General features: G+C 37.2%; 1 protein-coding gene across 1 annotated transcript; it reads left to right on the top strand.

The window, feature by feature from the left end:
- Positions 1-1,906: 1,906 nt before the first annotated feature.
- Positions 1,907-20,241, top strand: ANXA1 (annexin A1). Its single transcript, XM_029920728.1, has 13 exons — positions 1,907-2,072; positions 8,752-8,831; positions 8,925-9,033; positions 9,548-9,642; positions 10,728-10,841; positions 11,263-11,353; positions 12,967-13,046; positions 13,452-13,508; positions 15,357-15,450; positions 16,306-16,401; positions 17,436-17,494; positions 18,900-19,022; positions 19,896-20,241. The coding sequence occupies exons 2-13, from the start codon at positions 8,766-8,768 to the stop codon at positions 19,947-19,949; spliced, it is 1,038 nt and encodes a 345-aa protein (XP_029776588.1). The 5' UTR covers positions 1,907-2,072; positions 8,752-8,765; the 3' UTR covers positions 19,950-20,241.
- Positions 20,242-20,626: the final 385 nt, after the last annotated feature.

Genomic DNA, 20,626 nt, shown 5'->3' with positions numbered 1-20,626 from the left:
CACGTGGGCTTGTTTCTTCATTTCACAAGAGTGTCACTGTACAGAACTGTTCCATCATTTCCATGATCAAAGCTAGCAATGCAAATACAAATTGAAAATCAAATTTTGTTAATTATGTTTTCTATTTGGACCTGACAAAATAAATGTACTATTAGAAGCCTAGTCCATATCTGTCACAATGTAATGCAATAATAGTAAATAATGAATTAGTAAGGAGCTAATTAATTTGTTCAATGCATACTTACAGTAAGTAGGTGCCAAATATATAGATTGGCATTTTCTCAAATATTTAGATTAGCTGATCATCCTACATCAGGATATGTTGACTTCACTGAAATTAGCATTAAGAATTTAGAACGTGTTATAAAAACTGACAATCTTAAGCATTTTCATTGATTTTTGTGAAACTGACATATATGTCATTATATTATATATAATGATATATTATATATTATGTACAATAAAGGCCTTTATATTATACTTATCCATATATAATAATATATGTCAATATGTTATATATAATGATATATTTATTATGATATATAATACATATAATAACATAGGTCATTATATTATATATGTATATTATATGTAATGATATATATGTTATTATATTATATTACATTATGCATATAATTACCTGAAATATCTTTGAAGAAAAGAGGCAAGAGTACAAACCACTAAAGTGTCCTGTACACTATGAAAGAGTTTACACCTCCTCATAATTTAATGGAAATACCATAAAGAATTTTATAAGGTTTTGTGAAGAATAAAATTGAACCACCATCAAGGCTTCCAGAAACAGTTTCCATTCCTTGCATCAAGTAGACAATGTCTGGAGACACCTGTTTCATACTAGATGCTACTCTTACTAACGCTTTTACTGTACAGTTCTAGTGCCTTCCTTCATTGTTCAACTACCCTAGACTGTCAGGAATCTATGCATATCTATCTGTACAACCGATTCTGTACAAACGACATGCTGTAAATAGGACTTCTTTGGATGCCAATACCTTTTTTTTGAATGTCATAAGGATTATATTCCTAGCATTAACTTCATTTAGAATTTTGGGACAATCTGGAGCTTTCTTTCTTTTCTATTTCTTACTTATATCCACAAGCTATATATAAACACAAGAAGTCTTTTATTTTAAGGAAAATTGCTGGTAAAATATAAAAGTAGAAATTATTCAGCACTGCATGGTGTTAAAATTTACAAAACAGTATATAATTTCTCAATTGTCACAAGATTTCTAGTGAGTAGGCAGCTTAGGTAATATTACCTTTATTTTACAAAAGTAGATGGGTTCAGGGGCATCTGGGTGTCTCAGTCAGTTGAGTATCTGACTCTTGATTTCAGCTCAGGTCGTGATCTCAAGGTGTGCTGGATGGAGCCTTCTACTTTTATATTTTACCAGCAATTTTCCTTGGGATTCTCTGTCTCCCTCCCTCCCTCACTGTCCTTCCCCCCCCCCCACTTGCATGTATGCATGCGCTTGAACACACACAAAAAATAAATAAGTAGACTTAAAAAAATAAAGTAGACAAGTTCAGGGATATTAAATACATCCCCAAGGTCACATAGTGACTAGGGATGGAGCTAGGATTCTAACTGAAAGGGTTTTCTTAGGTTTATTTTGTTTTGACGTTTATGCATTTTCATTTCACAGCCTGTTTAACTAACTAAAAAGAAGGGTGCCAATCATTGGTATCAGGATTGGGGGAGTCAGTAACTGCATCGTGGAAATCCACGGCATTCTACTTTCTCTGGGAAAAGCACTGCAAGCTAAAGAGGAAAAAATGTCTGTCCTTCCGGGTTTGTTTTTTTTTTCCCCCTCTGTGCTGTCAGTAGGAGTTGGTTCAGCTAGTAGTTTTGCAAGACTTGTTTCACTTTGTTTCCTTCGAGGCTGAGCCACTATTTCAAACAAAGGGCAACCAATTACTAACTTCTGGTTGCTAGGTGTGGCCTCCTTTCAAATTCTATAAAATCAGAAGCAGAAGGCTTCCCCTTCTAGTGTGAAACCTTCAGAGGAGACTCTCTTCAGTGCTTTGAAAGAAGGTGAAGAAAAAGGGTAAGTCTTAGTTTTCTTTTCAGTTAGTTTTGATTGTTCTGAAAACTTTTCCCATCCTGATGTTAAATGTGCCTGCTTCTCCAGGATTTATGGAAAGCTGCGTTTAGTATGTTTTGATAAGTCTTTCTGTAAAATCGCATTGGGTATTTATATGTTGGAAATCACAAATTGTAATGTTTTATTTTTATAATTAAGAGTTTTACAGATATGGACGGTTTGCTTAATACTGGTTATTGTACTGCTGGTGCGTTACCATGGGACAAAAAGGAAAGAATGTGTTTTCCTCTACGAGTTATACATTTCCAAGAGCTGTGTGTCTTACACGGAAATCCCTCTGTAACCAGCGCAGGACCGCAGTGCTAGAGGGGAGGTTCAGGAAACTTTCAAAATGGCAGAACTATTTTTTTTCTTTCTTTTTTTTGGGTAAGAATTAAACAGATTCAGACCTCATAGTGGTAATCATGCCCTTTGTAATTTACATGTGAAATTACTTACGTTAAGTCAATTCATGCAGTGTAAATAAATAAGAGGATCTGCTTATTAATCTTTTCACTTAAAGAGGGTGTGGCCACATACTTCATTCCTGTCGTCTCTGTGTCATAGTTTTTCTAGTGTGGATTTGAAAACCTAAGGGGAAGGAAAATATTTTCTGGGTGGTGTCAGATAAGGTATTCCTGTAAACGCCAGCCAGGTCCTCTAAAATTTATTTTACTCAGTAGCGTCTGGATTGTGAAGGTGAACTAAGGGCCGTAAAACTCCTTAGAAAAGCACCCGAACAAATCTAAGGTGGCGTGTTTACTGGTGTTGGATGTATTTGCAGAAGTGAGAGAATTTGAATCATCATATATCCTGCTACTGTTCATTACAAGTGTTCCTTCAAGAATTTTTCTTAGTCCACTTTAATGGATTTAATGGATTTCTTAATCCACGAATGGATTAATTACTAATAAATTTAATTTAATGAATTAAGTGCCCTTCTATCTAATTTTTAATGCACGCTTGATTAAGAAGAAGGTCCTTTTTCTTGCCCTGTTTATGTGTAAAATTCTGTATGGACTTTGAACAAGCCCATACAAGTTCCACTGTCTGCAGAAATGTATTTTGGTTGCTAGAAGAGAAGGCGCCTTGCAAAATTATTCAAATGTGGTAAAGCTCTGGTTTCATAATTCTAAAATGGCCTTCTCTCCAGAAGTTCTGTCACCACCCTGGCCCCCAGGCTCAGCCACAGATGGCAGACAGCCAAACTTTGATGGATGTTGACAAAATAGTTAATAATAACATTATGTCCAGTTCATGCTGATTAAATGCTTTCTCCACCCAAAGAGCTGCAAAATTTGAGTTCCGTGGATGACGTCAGTTTGCTGAGTCTGTTGTTCTTAATCTTCTCCAGACCCTGGAGCTGTATTTAAAATCAGAGTTAAACAGCTAAAATGGCGGGCCTACTATTTCTCAGTGATAAACCCAAAGTAGTTTATGGAGTAGATGAGATCCTCTTTCTTTAAAACAGGATACATTTTTAACAGAAAGTTCAGAACAGATACAATTCATATAATACCTTCCTTAATTAGGCTAATTTTCCCCACCTCCATCCACTTGAGATGAAATTTAAGGTAGGCACCTCAGAGCTATTATGCATTTAAATACTGTTTATTCCGACAGTCATAGTTTTATAAATGAAGACCCCTGGAGAAGGTAAATGTTTTCTTGAGGCCATACAGTCAGTTAAAGGGAATCAAAATAGGGCTCAGAACTCCTCAGTTCTTATTTTATATCCTATAGTTATGGGGAAACATTTGTTAAATGTCTTGACATGTTTCCTAAATAATCAGCAGTGATCCACTCTTTATTTTATTCGTTCAATAATACTTATTAAAATACTAAATAACAGAGATTGGAGGTGCATAATGAATAGTACATTAGCTCTGGCCTCATGGAACGCTGCTGGGGCATATAAGATGGGAAAATAGACAGTGATCATACAGACTTTGGGGGCAAGTGTAGGGGGAAAGGAGGGCGTCTTGGAAGAGGTATGGAACTTCACCCGATGTTGAACAGTTGAAAGTTTATGGAGACTGTGAAGAGGTCTATGCGGAGTCCTTTTAGAAGCAACAATCTGGCAAGAGAAGCGAAAATGGAGGAAGAAGCAGCGTTCCAGGCAAAGGAAACGCCCTATCCTAAGGCCTAGAAGCAAAACATTTATGAGACCACCTTTCATAAAATGGTTCTGTATGAATGAGTCATACCCTTGTAGAGTCTAATTGCCTCCCTCACACCAGTAGGTATGGGAATAGAGGTATTCAAGGGAAAACTGAGCACAAGCCAAAGCATTGAAAAATAACCCCCCAGGGGCTAAGGTAAACCTTGTCACAGGCTCCTTGGGTTCACTATTAATGAAGCTGATTCTCAAATGTGAGCTCTTAAAAAGCAACATCATTCATTGCCTTTTTGGCTCTAAGTTTAAAAGAATTTGCAACCCTTTGGAATCAGAAGGTATGGATTTATGTATGGCTTGATGCTTGACAACTGGCTGTCTAGAAAAGTGCCAGAAAATTACACTGTTTTTCCCAGGTAGAAAATAGGAATGAAGAGGCTGTCCTGTCCAAGGACTGGCTGCTGCTGGTATCTCTGGATAACTGATCATTCTAGATTGTCACCAGGATTCACAAGAGACTGTAAACATCGGCTGCTTCTGTTTACAGATCTTGGCAGTAGCCTTTCATGAGGCCAACTGAGATAGAATTTGAGATTTAAAATAAGGAACAAACAAAAAAATTTTCTTTTGTAATGATTTCAAACCTTCAGAAAAGTTTCAAGAATATTGCACAGAATTACCATATCATTTGTACCCAGACCCAACGATTGTTCGTACGTCACATTCGCCATATCCTCCTCCTCATTCCCCTTCTCTGTATTTTTTCTGTAACATCTGAGAGAACACTATAGATATAATGGCCCTAGGCCTCTAAATTGCTTCTGTCTCTCTGTATGAAAAATCAAGGGCACAACTGTCGTGCAGTTTTTGAGAAACCAGGAAATTAACTTTGATACAAGCCTTCGTGTTCTCAGACTTTGAGTTGGCTCAGTTACTGAATACCATTTCTGGAATACCTTTAGGTCACAGTGCAGTCAGCACGGATCCTGCTTTCTGCCTAATATCTTGGGCATACTTTTTATGTGTATTTACCCTCTTTAACTCCTTGCAGAAGGAGATGAAGAGTGTTCTCTTATTATACATAAATATACACAAAAATGCCCACCTCTAGAAAGTCACACATTTATGCACAGATAAATGAGGTTGGTGGGCAGTGCATGATCACAAATAGATCACTTACTAGAAGAACTCTGAAATACTCTTAATTTCCATATAGGTCAACCTACGTATAAATGGTCAATTTCATCTTCAAATTAGATGATGTTACGGAATGAGATAATCTTGGTTTCAGCGCTCATTAGTATTCATAATACTAATAGTCCTAATACTAATTAGTACCCATAATACATTATATGTAACATATATATGTATATATACACATATATATATATATATATAGAGAGAGAGAGAGAGAGAGAGAGAAAGCCAAGGTATGTTAATAAGTTCATAAGTACCCTACAAGTGTTGCAACTAAAGAATAAGACAGAAAAAAGAAAGTCTTTTGCAAATTCATAGGGTTATCTAATTTATTTTTTTAACTGTACAATTCTATTTTCTAGACCAAATCATTCTCTGCAAGTAATAATATCTAATATCAATATTTATAAAAGATTCTTGTATGCATTATTTATCTAAAGTAAAGCAAGTACTACCTTCAAATTATTGAATAGATTTTATCAAGGCACAAAATACTGGTTTTCATGCAGAGAGAAGTTACATAAAACACAGAATGGTTCAGCAATTCAGTTTGGCCAAAATATCTTTGCTGTGGTATTTGTAAAGTATGTTGCAACTGTTAAAAATTTCTGCTAATACTTGCATTTGACATTGAGCACTTAACTACTAGTACCTGATAAAATCTTTTTCCTTTGGGGCAATTTCTTATATCCTGCCACTCTGTGTCTTCAAGCTAAGAGCTAGTAGATACTATTTGGCTGAACTGAGATTCCATTTTCCTCAAACTTTTCTGAGTCAGTCTATTCAGACTTCTTTTCTTTTCCAGACCATGCTTTGAGACCATCCAAATGATTTCAGTTTAAAAATTTTTTAAAATATTTTTAAATATTTATTATTTTTAAGAGAGAGAGAGATACACACACAGAGTGCAACTGGGGGAGGGGCAGAAAGAGTGGGAGACACAGAATCTGAAGCAGACTCTAGTCTCTGAGCTGTCGGTGCCCAACGCGGTGCTTGAACCACTGAACCGTGAGATCATAACCTGAGCTGAAGTCGAATGCTTAGCTGGCTGAGCCACCGAGGAGCCCCAACACCATCCAAATTATTCAGATTATAACATCTAGGAACTCAGAAGATACGTTACAAAGGTGTCTCCTCAGGAAACTCTGTTGTGTCAAATAAATTACTCAACCCCCTTATTGTTGTTTTGTGTTATGTAAAGAAATCAATGCATTATGTGAGCTTTTTTTTATGACTGAAAAGAATGAAGTATAGTAAAGTTTTCATAACATTTATTTTGAAGTTGTGAGATTCATTTTCTAAATTATGTTTGACAGTATCCTTAGTCTCTGGTCTCTTTTGAAGTTTTTTTTCCAATTGAAAAGAGTGGAAACACTGGAATACATAGCTCACTGATGGAAAAGTTCTTTGCTAAGTGACCAATCCTATCACTCAATTTGAGGATTCTGCTTCACGAAGGGTATGGATGAGATGATAAAGATGGAAATTTCAAATACCTGAAATCTTGCTAGAAATTACTAGAAGTTCTGGCTGTGCCAATGAAATAACTGGAAAATGAAACTCCACGTGCCAACATCAGTTGCCTCAGATTACGACTGTAACAGGAAGTAAAACCTCGTGCAAAATTGCACATCATGACTTTACCTCAGGAAATAACCTTAAGTCTATCAGTTGCTGGAGGGGGAAGAGATTATTTTAAACAAAGGGACCATAGAGTGGTTCTTCTCACAGATGTGAACAATCCTCATGATAATTAAGTGGAGCTAGTTTCTGCTTTGGATATGGTTTTCCGCACGTATTGAATCTCATGACTTGAAACTGAGGTTATTTTTCAGAAGGTATGGATGAAATACTTCATCTCAATATGCTGTTAAGGAATCAGGCTATGGGTTTGACCTCTCATGATTCATTTACCTTCTGATGAAGAATTTGAAACTCCTGAGATTGCCATTGCAAACTCCTTCAGATGTATTCATGGGTGTAGTCTCTGGAGGGATAAACAAAGTGGAATGGAGAGATAGGTCAGCCTTGCGCACGAGCTCCTAAAAACACAGTTCCAGACATGAAGGATCCCCGAGAGCTCCTTTTGTGGGAACACATTCGTTTTTCAACATGCTTCAGGTTTTAAAAATATACATGGTCGATTAAATAAAAATACCGTAGAACCATGATAGCAATTCAAAAAATTTCAAGATAGAGTTTGCCAAAAGGCACATGTATGTTGCAATATCACCTTGGTGTTTCCTGTGAGAACAAAGAACCCTTTATAAAATCTGTTTGTGTGTGTGTGTGTTGGGTGGAAAAACATGAAGGATTAGTATTTAGGACAGCTCAGCTAGGAAGAAATGTGACTATAGCAATTACTTCAAATGCTGAAATAATTTTATACCAAGGAATGGAAAAGGAAACAATTATTTGAAGGAGAAATGCCATCTGACTATCTCTTTATCAAGCTTCTTTAGCATTTTGAGCCTGACTCCTCTCCTGCAGATGGTCACGGGTTGTTTTACCTTCTAAATGTACAACGTTATGCTTTTTCTCCAGCCATTGCTTTTCTTTAGGCCCTCAACAATCCTACCAGATTCCCTAAAGGCCTATTAAACATCTCTAATCTTTCATCTTGCCTATCTCTTAGCCATTCTCTATGATCTAGGATGAGTGATCTTCCTGAAATATAAATGGAATGGTATGGCTCTCTTTCTAGAAATCCATTCATCTTTTCCCAAAGCTTTGGAGCTGATTTAAACGTCTTTGGATTGGGCTTCTGCCAACATTTCTTGCTTTAGTAGCATCCCAAATATGACAACCTTCTCTCAGTTATGTTCTCTTTAACTTTTCTGTCAGGTTAATCTTGACTCATTCCAAGAGAGGCTCAGATCAGCTAGCACTTCCTCTCAGCTTTTATGTTTTCCCACAGGAAGCATGCACTGGCTTGAAGTTCTCTGAGGAAAGCATGATGTTTCAATATTTTCTGGACCTTCAGTGCTTAGCATATGGTAGATGGTCTATAAATTTAGAGCAATGAAGTAAATCACCCATCCCTCTCTGAAGCCTATATACTCACTTGTAGATCATCTGGCCCCTAAAGGTTAGGACTGGATATGCCAAGAAAGAACCAAGTTTCTGAATGGAGGGTGAGGCTGTGGGTTTCTGTTCAAGGGTCAGACTCTCCTTTTAAAAAGCTTACAGCTAGCATTTTATCATGGTCCTAAACATAATCCAGAAGTAAGGTCAAGACTACTCCATGTCTTGCATATGTAAGAGAGTAGAGTGACCTATATGTGTGGTAGGTTCTTGTTTTGTAAAAGCATCTACCTATTTTCTTTCCAGATACTTCTCTGAAAATGGCAATGGTATCAGAATTCCTCAAACAGGCCTGGTTTATTGAAAATGAAGAGCAAGAATACATTGTAAGTCAAGTGACACTACAATAACTTAGTTAATATTAGAAGAGAAGCTGATATGAAGGACTGGTCGTTACTCTATGTCTCTCTCATCCACAGAAAACTGTGAAGAGCTCCAAAGGCGGTCCTGGGTCAGCAGTGAGCCCCTATCCTAGCTTCAATCCATCCTCGGATGTTGACGCCCTGCATAAAGCGATAACAGTCAAAGGTAGTCACGTCTTCCCCTAACAGCCCCTCCTGGACATTTCAGAACGGCCACTGGAATGACTACTGAAAAACAGCTATGCGCAGTGGGAAGGGTCTGATTCATTTTGAAGATGAAAAGAGTTCTTTGTCCAACAAAGATACATTTCCTTTTTCAGCACTTAGGAAATTTGGGTCAAATCAGTAGAATCTCTGTTGCTACAGATATTTTTACCAGCTCATTTCTAGCAGACTCCATGCTGAAATCAACACCTCTGCTCACATTTAGGGTTTAAATTGGGCCCAAGCACTGCAACACTTAGGGCTGGGAACAGTTTTCTCTTTCTTTCTCCTCCAATGGGTGGAGTGACATCTGAAGCACTTCCCTGTAACGTTGCCTCCATATCCTGGGCTGGTCTAATTCATATTTCTTAGTTTTCTAGAACTGCATTTGGACCATCTTGGTAATTAATCATTTTATGTCAGTTACGGATGATGAAGAAAATTGATTTTAAAAACCTAGCGGTCTTTATTTCCAGGTGTGGATGAAGCAACCATCATTGACATTCTAACTAAGAGAAACAATGCGCAACGTCAACAGATCAAAGCAGCGTATCTCCAGGAAAAAGGAAAGGTAGGTCGGAGCAGTAAACTAAGATATTTAATTTCAGTTATGTTCATGTATAAACATGGATTTTGAAGCACAATTCACCTATTTTTTTTTCAGTCTCCAACCTCGTTTTCCCTTTATAACTAAGACAAGGATGACAGTATTTACCCGCTTGGTTGCAATCTAATCAATTCTAGCAAATTTCTGGTTTCAGACATGAGTCATCTTGTTACTTTGCAGATGACTTGTATATTGAAGACCAGTCTTTAATTTGAATATAATGAGTATCAGGAGTACAGTGAAATAAGGAATATGTTCTGATTGACATGTGTCTTCTGGTAAAATTTAAACTGAGCGATTAAATGTCTAAATGTAAAGTTTATACATATAATTCTACTTTAAAAGTAAGCTTTGTATTTTTTATACCAATAGTGGGTAATTTTTTTTAAGGAGTGCAGTTAGAAAATGATATAATACCAAGGTCTGACTTTAATGCTTATTTGAGCAGTGAAAACCTCAAAGACTGCAAAGTTATTAATACATTATTTTTGAAGTATTCTTACTTCTGTTTCTGTTAAAATACAAACTCCTATGTTTGAGCTTTGTGATTTTCTTCCTGTGTGAAACATCAAAAGAACTCTTAAGGAGGTCCTTTAAGAGAGACTGAGTGGCTCAGTCGGTTGAGTATCTGACTCTTGATTGCGGCTCAGGCCATGATGTCACCGTTGTGAGACCGAGTCCTGCATCAGGCTCTGTGCTCAGCGTGGAGCCTGCTTGATTGAGATTCTCTCTCTCTCTCTCTCTCTTTCTCTCTCTCTCTCTCTCTCTCTCTCTTTCTCTTTCTCTCTCTCTCTGCCCCTCCCCTGCTTGTGCTCTCTGTTTCTCTAAAAAAAGAAAGTTATCAATGAATTCAGTGAATTTCATTGCAATCACTCTAGATCTAAAAAATGAAGTGTATTTTGTACATGAATGAAAGGAGCTCTAAGGTGTGGCTGGGTTTAGCAGTCAGAAGTAAGATTACCTAACAGTCAGGTAACCCCACGTGGCTGTATTGCCCAGCATTAGCCTGATACCTCTTAGAAGCCCTGATTCTGATCTCTTGGTTACAGCCCCTGGATGAGGCTCTGAAGAAAGCCCTTTCTGGTCACCTCGAGGAAGTCGTTTTGGCTCTGTTAAAAACCCCAGCCCAGTTTGATGCTGAGGAGCTTCGTGCTGCCATGAAGGTGAGTGGCCGGACTGAAGGAAATCTCCTTTCTTCAAGAGACTGTATAGATCAAGTCCACTTATGTCCTCTTACAGCCTCAACATCTCGTACAGGGCATGCCAATCAGTGAGAACAAAATGAATGAATGAATGAATGAATGCGTAAACAAATAAATAGATGTTGACGTTAGCATCTGTATTATTTCCAGTCTTCTCATGATGTCACCGCATGAATCGTCTGCCTCACTTTTATATCTTTGTGCAAAATAATGGCTTTAAACCCATCTTGTTTTTAGAGCAATGTAATAGATTTTGTTGTGGTTATTAAATATTGTGAATGTTTACTACATACTGTGGGAAATTTACCAAATGAGTTTTGGGACACAAAAACTAGCAGATGCTCCTGAATGAAGATTTTCCTACATTTCTTCTTTAATCCAGGGCCTTGGGACTGATGAAGATACTCTGAATGAAATTTTGGTATCAAGAACTAACAAAGAAATCAGAGAAATTAACAGAGTCTATAGAGAAGGTACGTTTTAATGCCCAAAAGTCTAAGATGCCTTCATTTGGAAACTAAATCTGATATACATCTCTCAAAACTGAACGTATATATTAATGAAGGGGCTTTGGAAATCTTACATATTAAAGTATTTCTCCATCGTTTGGCGTGCATCAACCTCTGTACACACTCAAGATAGCACTAAGTCGCCAGGGTGCTGATAAGAGAGAAAATACCCCACCCCTCACCAAGGTTGCACTTTAATAGAAAATGTCCTTCTAGGACAATTGGCCACATATTACTGTAATGGAAATTCCACTCATAGCGCTGAATTTAAAGAATTTCCTGAAAAACATTCCTTTATTTCTGAGATTTATGTCCAAAAATTGTCCCATTATTGTTTATTTTGAAAAGATAAGAACAGAAATTTCCAAACAAAGTATTTTCTATTTGTCCTTGAACATGTAGAGAGTTCAGTGCTTATAATCCTCCGATAGAAACTTTAACTTCACCATTATGAACATCAGTCATTATGAACATAAGTGACTCACTCACTCTTTTTGTTTTTTTTGTAACTTACTTACTCTTTATCTCTAGTTGTACCCATGGGGATGAGGGACCAGCCATGGTTCATTTTATCTGTTAAGTGACACATCTCATTTAAAAGATATGTTCAACTCTGTAAACAGGGTCTCCATCACCGGGTCCTGGTCAGTGTTGGGAATTTTATTAGTTTATTTTTCTAGTTTCCCAAACCCTCAGTGTTTATTTTCTTAACTCAGTGTGTGGCACCGTAGAGAGGAACTTCCTGCTTGAGTTTCATACCAAGCACAGGAGTACAACAGCGCTTGCACATTATTGTCAAAGCAATTTAATAAAGGTGTCAGAATAAGGAAGGTTTTAACCTCATTTTCTGCGATTCTTCTCTCATTATCAGTATTTATCTTAGATCCATATATCAGTAATGATAAGAAAGGCATTATTATTTTTTTTGCTTGATAAAACATAGCTTACAAAGGTATATATCTGTATTTCTCCATTATATACCAAATATAGTGTAATGATGGCTTATTTAACTGCTCTGTCTTCTAGTCATTTATAAATTCAGTTAGTTTTTGTCTAATATGCATTATTTTGCCTAGTTAAGGGTTTTTAAATCTGTATCTATAATCTATCTATATATACTTACACATATATGCATAACTCTATTACATATAAGATATTTATAACTTTTTAAAGTAAATAAAGAATCTCTATTCAAGGAAGTATCTCTGGATTATTCTTTTAGATAAATATTCTGACTCATCCCATTGCTTAAATTCTGGCATATTTTATTTCAAAATTAATTTTTAATCATGTACACCTATGCAATTTATTCTTGCTAGCAAAAGTTTTATGACCATAGCGTTTCATTTACAGTATCATCTAAATTGATTTCATTGCCCTGTGGAAATAACTTTGATGATCTAAGATTTTACTAGCTCTGATTATTTTTATTTAAAAATGACATTCAAAATATGTTCTGTAAGCCACTGAACATTTGACACTGCAAACTGTAAGCCAGTATAGAGACGTCAGATTATTTTTCTTATCACCATTATTTTCACTAGTTTACTGTAGAATGTGCTTTTCTTATTTCTTAGAACTGAAGAGAGATCTGGCTAAAGATATCACCTCAGACACATCTGGAGATTATCGGAATGCTTTGCTTTCTCTTGCTAAGGTATAAAAATACCTCTTCCTTTATGAAGAGTGAAGTCTTAGATTTCCTCCCCCCCTCTCTCTATAAGCAACTGACTTTCTGTATCCTCCCAAAACATTATGCATCTGACTTGAAAGGAATTAAGTAAATCATGTGATTCTAAAAAACAACTTAGCAGAGGGCGCCTGGGTGGCTCACTCATTGGCTGGCCGACTTCAGCTCAGGTCGTGATCTCATGGCCCTGCATGGGGCTCTGTGCTGACAGCCCTGAGCCTGGAGCCTGCTTCCCATTCCCATTCCATTCTCTCTCCACTCCTCCCCTGCTTGCCCTCTGTCTCTGTCTCCCTCAAAAATAATAAACATTAAAATTTTTTTTAAAAAATAAAAGGAAACAACTTACTGGAGAATGTTTTTTTCCCCCCCCAGGGTGATCGATCTGAAGATTTTGGCTTGAATGACAGCTTGGCTGATTCGGACGCCAGGGTACGTAAGCACTTACAAATACTTTGGAGTCGAACTTCCTGTTTCAGATAGGTCCTACCGTTAGGTGGATACCTCTACGTGAAAGCAAACCCAAGATCCTCTGAGAGGCCAGTGGTCCCTGATGTTCACTCCCTGACTGATGCACACCCATTTGTACTTGAACAGCCCAAGAGTGAAAAATGTGGTCTTTATGTTCTTGATAGATTTCCTTATCTCCAAAGTAGGAGAGGATTGAAAGAAAACAGTAAGAATTTGATTTGTCATTCTTTAGAATTTCTTTTTGTTGAGAAAACTCTGAATTTTTATCTTACCATGTCTGAAAAAGGGGAAAATAATTTTAAGTAAAGTGGAAAGAGTAAGCACATTGAACAGTCTTTTAACAGTGAATGATGCAGTGGGTTCATACATATAGATGTATGTTTATATTGTAAAGCCAATATAGTAGTGAGACTATAATTATAAATTATAATAGCGTGGTTATTTTTATGTTATATTTTTAATTTATTTTTGAGAGACAGAGACAACGCAAACAGGGGAGGTCAGAGAGAGAGGGAGACACAGAATTTGAAGATAGGCTCCAGGCTCTGAGCTAGCTATCAGCACAGAGTCCAACGCGGGGCTCGAACCCACAAACTGTGAGATCATGACCTGAGCCAAAGCCGGACGCTTAACCGACTGAGCCGCCCAGGTGCCCCAATAGCATAGTTATTAATAGTAAAAATTTGTAAGAGCATAGTTAGTAAGAGCATATACTTTCAAGTATATTGACACATACAATTTCAATGAGGTTGTTGGTTATTTATACACCAGTCTATTGTCAACATTAGAAAAACAGTGCCATTTTAGGGCCTGGAATTTCTGTTAAATACAGGAAATAAAAGACACCTATGACTTGCATATGGTTTCCCCATGGGACAATATGTCTGCAAATTCATCACAGTGCGTTTGTAGGATAGAAAGTTACATGTCCACACACAACACCAGTACATTATCTTGCACACCCAAAGCAGTCATTAACTTTTGGTTTAATAAATACATACATGCCAAATGTTTGTTTGCAAAGTCCAAAATAACTTATGTTCACCAGAAGTCTGACCATTTTAATAGAAACCGTGCAAGCATATCAAAGAACAAAAGTCAGTCTTTGAATAACTGCCCATAATAAAATATGATTCTTATTTGCTTGTGATATTTGTGAATTTGTTTTTCCATTTTCAGACGATCAGGGGTCTTAGATGCATATTTATGGCAGCTACGTGGATTAATAGTGGCCCCGGAGGATGATGGCAGTTAACATTTCAAAGTTAACATGCTTGTGACCATAAGGCAAAGTTTATCTTTTCCAGTTACAAAAGAAGAAAGTCTGTACTTTAATAAGGTTGAATTATTTATCTAAGTTTACAGAGCAACTAAGTTCCAGAGTCAGAATTTGAATCCAGAAATCTTAATATCAAAACCCAAGATCTATGTTTGAATTATAGATTTTTGTGCCATTTGCTGATAGTTACTCTGAATGATTAAGAGTAAAAAAAAACAAAAACCTTTTTTTAGAGAGTCTCTTGTAGTTGTCTTCATATAGAGCATAATCTGAAGGCAATTTAAAGCAATACATACTTATTCTGCAAACATATTTTTAGTCTCTACTGTTTGCAAGGCACAAACATACTGTGGAAGATTCTTGACCAGATAAGGTCCCTATCTTTAAGGAACTTGCATTCTAAGCATTGCCTACTGTGATTGAATTGGACACAGAGTAGCTGTCTAGGAAACCTTTGAAGAGACCTAACATTCTTGTGCGGACATCAAGTCGGCAGAGAGTCAAATGTTTATGTTTGTGTTTCTTGATAGGCTTTATATGAAGCAGGAGAAAGGCGAAAAGGGACAGACGTGAATGTGTTCATTACCATTCTTACCACCAGAGCCTACCCCCATCTTCGCCAAGGTAAAGAAAAAACCATTCCTGAAAACTGTTTATGGAAGATGCAGCGTTTTTTGAGAACAAATTAAAGAAAGGAAAGACAGAAGCCTTAATTAGTACCATTCCCATACTAAGTGGATGTGGTGCTCCTGACCCCTTATTGCTATTTGTGCCTTTGTCCAACGTTGAACGGCCACCATTTGATAACACACTTTGTGATTTGGGCAGGTAGAACATTATTTCATTATCTAAATTAGCTCTACTCTCTCAAAGTATTTGGAATAGGTGTGACAAAATATACACATATGACAGATGAAATTACAATGAAGGAAAACATTAAAAACTGAGGACTAAGTGAAGAAAAGGGCATAGTGATGCCCCCCTGCCCCCCCCCCACACACATCAAAAAGCAACAGGAGTTGGCCTTTGAGCACAAGAGTTGACTCTGCACCTTTTGGAAGCCACGGCAAAGGGGAAGTCCTAATGATGATCTAAAGTTCATTATCTTATAACAGCACACTGATTTCTAATGATAAAAATAAAAGACATTTAGTGCACAGATCTTTATATAAGGGAGATCCATTTGGTATGGCACTTAGCTCCGATATAGTGTCATTCATGGTTGTCAATCACATGTCAGCTCTAATAGATGTCAACACTTGCAAAGATTTCCCGAAAATACAGGAGCACCAAAATAGCCACGGGAGTTACATTCCTAGGAGAAGATGAAGTATCCGAAATGTGCTCTGTAGAATAATTAGCTTTAAAATGTGTGTTTTGAAATTCAGTCAAGGGATGCTTTGAGTCAGCTGCCCTGCTTTTGCAGTTTCCCCAAAATAGGATGCCTGGTACATCTCTTAGTTTAAACTTTATGTTCAGTGTTTCAGAAGTACAGCAAGTACAGTCAGCACGACATGAACAAAGTCCTGGACCTGGAGATGAAAGGGGACATCGAGAAATGCCTCACAGCGATCGGTACATGGTCCTGCAGGGGAAAGAGTTTTCTAACCTGAAATTGCTGTCCCGTAATTTAAAACAATAGCTAACATATGATAAACTTACATTTCATAGAGGCAACGTGGCAGGTAATGGCATTGAATATGTAGGTAAATGCATCTAATGGTGTTCTTACTAATAAAAGGTATTATTCCCCTTTTCAAAAAATGGGCAGGCGGGAAATGCTTTCTAAGCATTTACTTACGCCAAGTGATGCATCGGGCCGGGCACAGCCCAGAGGAAAGTCAGAGGTCCTTAAGAGCATGAGATTCGGAATTAGATAAATGCAAATTCAAACCCTGGGTCTGCCACTTGTTGACTGAATCATCTTAGTCATGCCCAGAGGGATTAATTCAGTAGGTCTCCAAAGGCTTCTGAAAAGGCCTTGAGAAGGAAAAGGTTTTAAAGGTCTCCCACACTATTCCGATAATCTGGGAACACGTGTTCTGAAGCAGCGCTTCTTAAACCTTGATGCGCTCACGATTCCCCTGGAAATCTTGTTCCTTGCAGATCTGATTCAGTCGGTCTGTAGTGGGGCCCTGGGATTCTGCATTTCTAACAAGTGCCCTGTTGATGCCACTACCTTTGGTCTGTGGATTCCATGTTGAGTAGCAAGGTAGAGACTATTACTAATGGATGCATGTGTTAGTGTTTTATCTGGCAGTTGCCTTATGTTGAAAGCAAGCCGTATTTCACTTGAAAAAAATTCTTATTACGACATGAGACAGGTACTTACTGTATGCCCACATGGCCTGTAACACCGACTGCGGTCCCCTTTTCCAAGAAGCGTATACTCAGGATAACAGGAACCAGACTTGCTATTGGATGGATTTAAGATACAGGAGACCATCTACGGAACAGTTTCTTACAGGCCTAATATCCCCTAGGAGGTAGGCGGTGAGGAACAGAAGTAGAAAATAGACAATCTTGCTGGTAAAACTGCATGCCACGTTTCCTTCCTATGTCTGTCTTATCATAGTAAATATGTCCACTTAAGTGTGCCTGTCTTGCAGTGAAATGTGCCACCAGCAAACCGATGTTCTTCGCTGAGAAGCTCCATCATGCCATGAAGGTAACGGTCTATTTATGTGCCTTGCTTCAGGGTAAAATCCTCGTTTGTGGGGAGAAAAACAGAAAACTTCATTTCGTTTGCAAAACCCACCTATTTTAATCTTCCCCCTAAAAAGAATCATTGTTCCATCTAATGCAAAAGGCAGTATGCTATAAGAGCATGTAATTCTGTAAGATGTGTTGTATTTCTTTATAGGTGAGGTAGTAAGGTGAGCTTGTTGGTAATTGGTGGTCTACTCATGATTTGCATAAAACCTGAGTCAGCAGAGAAAGATTTATTCACTTTTTCTCTTAAGATGTGATTTTAGTAACCTACTTCCGCTAAGGCCGTGGGTTTTATAATTCCTCCTATGTTTCACTTGCCTTTTTAAAAAAATTATTATTCTGTCATCCCTGCCCTGGATTCACATTTCATTCTAAGATTTTAAAATGTCATTTAAAAATTATACAAGTGGAAAGTGTTATTAAGATACCTTTGCAATAAATACCACTTCAACCACTTCACTTGAACTTCATTCTCTAATGCACCGTCTTGTGTAGGATGCCTCCTGTATACAGGTGTTGTGAAGAGTCACTGGCTTGTCCTTTTTTTTGTCCTTTGCAACTCCAAAATGAGGAAGTCCGGAGAGGGAGAGAAAGGGAGAGAGAGAGGGAGGGGGGAAAAAGACAGAGAGAGAGAAAGAGAGAGAGAGAGAGAGAGAGAGAGAGAGAGAGAGAGGCCTAACCATTCACTTAGTTAATAGGAAAGAGTCCCTCTGAAATGATATACATTGTGCCACTATGTGGTTCGCAATACAGTCCCAGACCTCATGCCTGCTGCCATCTAGGGGATGATTATCTAGCATCCTTATCTAGGATAAGGATTAGTACCTAGCACTGAAGAACAGGAGAAATCAATGCAGACTTGCTGTCTGGAAAACTAAGACCTGATATTTGAATAGGACGGTAGGGATGGAAGAGAAGGAGGGATAAAGCAGGGCTGGCCCAGCAGGAGGACTCCGCATGACACTTTCACAATGAGAGTGAGCGTGCGCAGTGGGATGAGGCAGACATTGTAAACCCAGATGAAACGTTTGGTTTTCATCCTGAAAGCAACGCAAAGACCACTGAGGGTTTTACACAGATGATCCAATTTGCAATTTAGAAGGTTCATGTTATTTGCAATTTTTGAAGAGTTCAGACAAAGCAAAGACTGGATGATTTCACAATCAGGGGACTGTGAAAGCTTACGTACTGTTGATGCAACAGTTCGATTCCTGTCACTTTTATTTCTACCTGTGTCAAGAGCGTGGGTTTCTGTGAACGTGTTTTGATGAATGAACAAAAGAGTTTCATATTCAAACCCCTGTCACCCTTTATCACGATGTGTTCTGACGATGACGTTTACCTTCATTTGTTGTAAACAGGGTGCCGGGACCCGTCATAAGACACTGATCAGAATTATGGTGTCCCGTTCTGAAATTGACATGAATGATATCAAAGCATGCTACCAGAAGTTGTACGGTGTCTCTCTCTGCCAAGCCATCCTGGTATGTTGTGATTTTCCCGATGCTACCCGACCCTCCTCCCAAGGGCAATCCTTTCTGTAGCTTCTTCAAAGAGAAAAGCTGGCTTACATATCTGCAGATTTTATGCATAAGGTTAATTTGTTATTTTAGGATACATCATTTATAAGTAAATTGAACTTCCCTGGACCAGTGAATTCTATACTGAAAAGCCACACAAATTTCCCAGCAATCATGGAAACACTTAGTTTTCCATGCATAAATTTAGCTAACAAAACATTGTAGTAGAGAGATATAATGATTTATTTTGCAATGAATATTGATTAGAGATTAGAAACTTCCTATTCTCTGTTTACCTTAATTTTCATGTATAACATACATGTTTAAATGTTCATTATAATGTTAAAAGTAAAAAAGAAACACAAGTCAGAGGGGTTTTAAGCTTCTTGAAAGATTGAAAAATAGTTGACTATTTAAAGTTGTCATTTACACTGGAGTAACTAAATCTACCAAGAAAAAGTGGGAAAATCACAGGCTTATCACTTTCTCTCTGGTGAGTGAGTCAGATACTCCAATTGTGTCAAGTTACTCAGTTCTGTGTGATATTTCATTATTGGGAAGTAATGGCTCTAATATTCAACATAGCCAATATAATGTGAATTTTGAAAGCTATTGCTTTTTATATAATAATTGATTAACAAATATCAGTTATCTGCATATATTAATGATATGACTTAAGTACATGATATTCTTATCAAAGATCCTAGAGTTCACATACTATGATATATGTCCTACAACTGTTAATCTACAAATATACAATTTTTTATGATTAAAAATATTTTACATTGATTTTGGTTTCCAGGAGCATTAAATATACTCTTATTTCTTAATCAACAGGATGAAACCAAGGGAGATTATGAAAAAATCCTGGTGGCTCTCTGCGGAGACTGATATTCCTTTGATGATCACAAGCTGCCTGATCAGAAGACTTTGTAATCATATCTTTTCATTCCATATAAAATACTTAAATAGGAAAGTTTTCTTAGCAGGATGATAGTTTAGCTAAATGCTTTCTGAAAAATATAGCTTATAAATCATTTTTATATCACAACTTCATATGAGAGAGTAGTTTTTTAAAACTATATTTATCCCAAACTATAAAACCTCATAAACAGGTTGTTCTAGTAACATTGCCTAAGAAAGATGTTTGTGTAGCAGAAAATAAAATGATTCTGTAAGACAATTTTGTGTCATTGGTTCTTCTTTTCTGATTCTGTGTGTGTGTGTGTGTGAGATGCAGTGATTTAATTTGGTATCCAGGGAAAGGAGCTTAAATACTAAATTATAATCTTTTAATGAAATAGATTTTGCATATTAAACATAAGCAAATAGAGTTGAAAAATGAACTCCTTACATCTTATCATCTGGGTACAGATAATTGAGGGCATGTCTATATAATAATGGGTTTATTGCATTGGTATTATAACAATTGAACATTCGACTATGTTTCATGAACTAGTGTGAAGAAGAAACAGTAGCAGCAATTAAAATTTCTCTCTTTAAAAAAGAATGGTAGTTGCATGTTGGGTTTGCAAAGAAACTGTTTCCACAATAAATGTATGAGCCAT

This window comes from Suricata suricatta, chromosome 13 (assembly GCF_006229205.1).
Source record: "Suricata suricatta isolate VVHF042 chromosome 13, meerkat_22Aug2017_6uvM2_HiC, whole genome shotgun sequence".
Classification (NCBI taxonomy): domain Eukaryota; kingdom Metazoa; phylum Chordata; class Mammalia; order Carnivora; family Herpestidae; genus Suricata; species Suricata suricatta.
The sequence above is the reverse complement of the archived record's forward strand: the minus strand, read 5'-3'. Positions and strand labels throughout refer to the sequence as shown.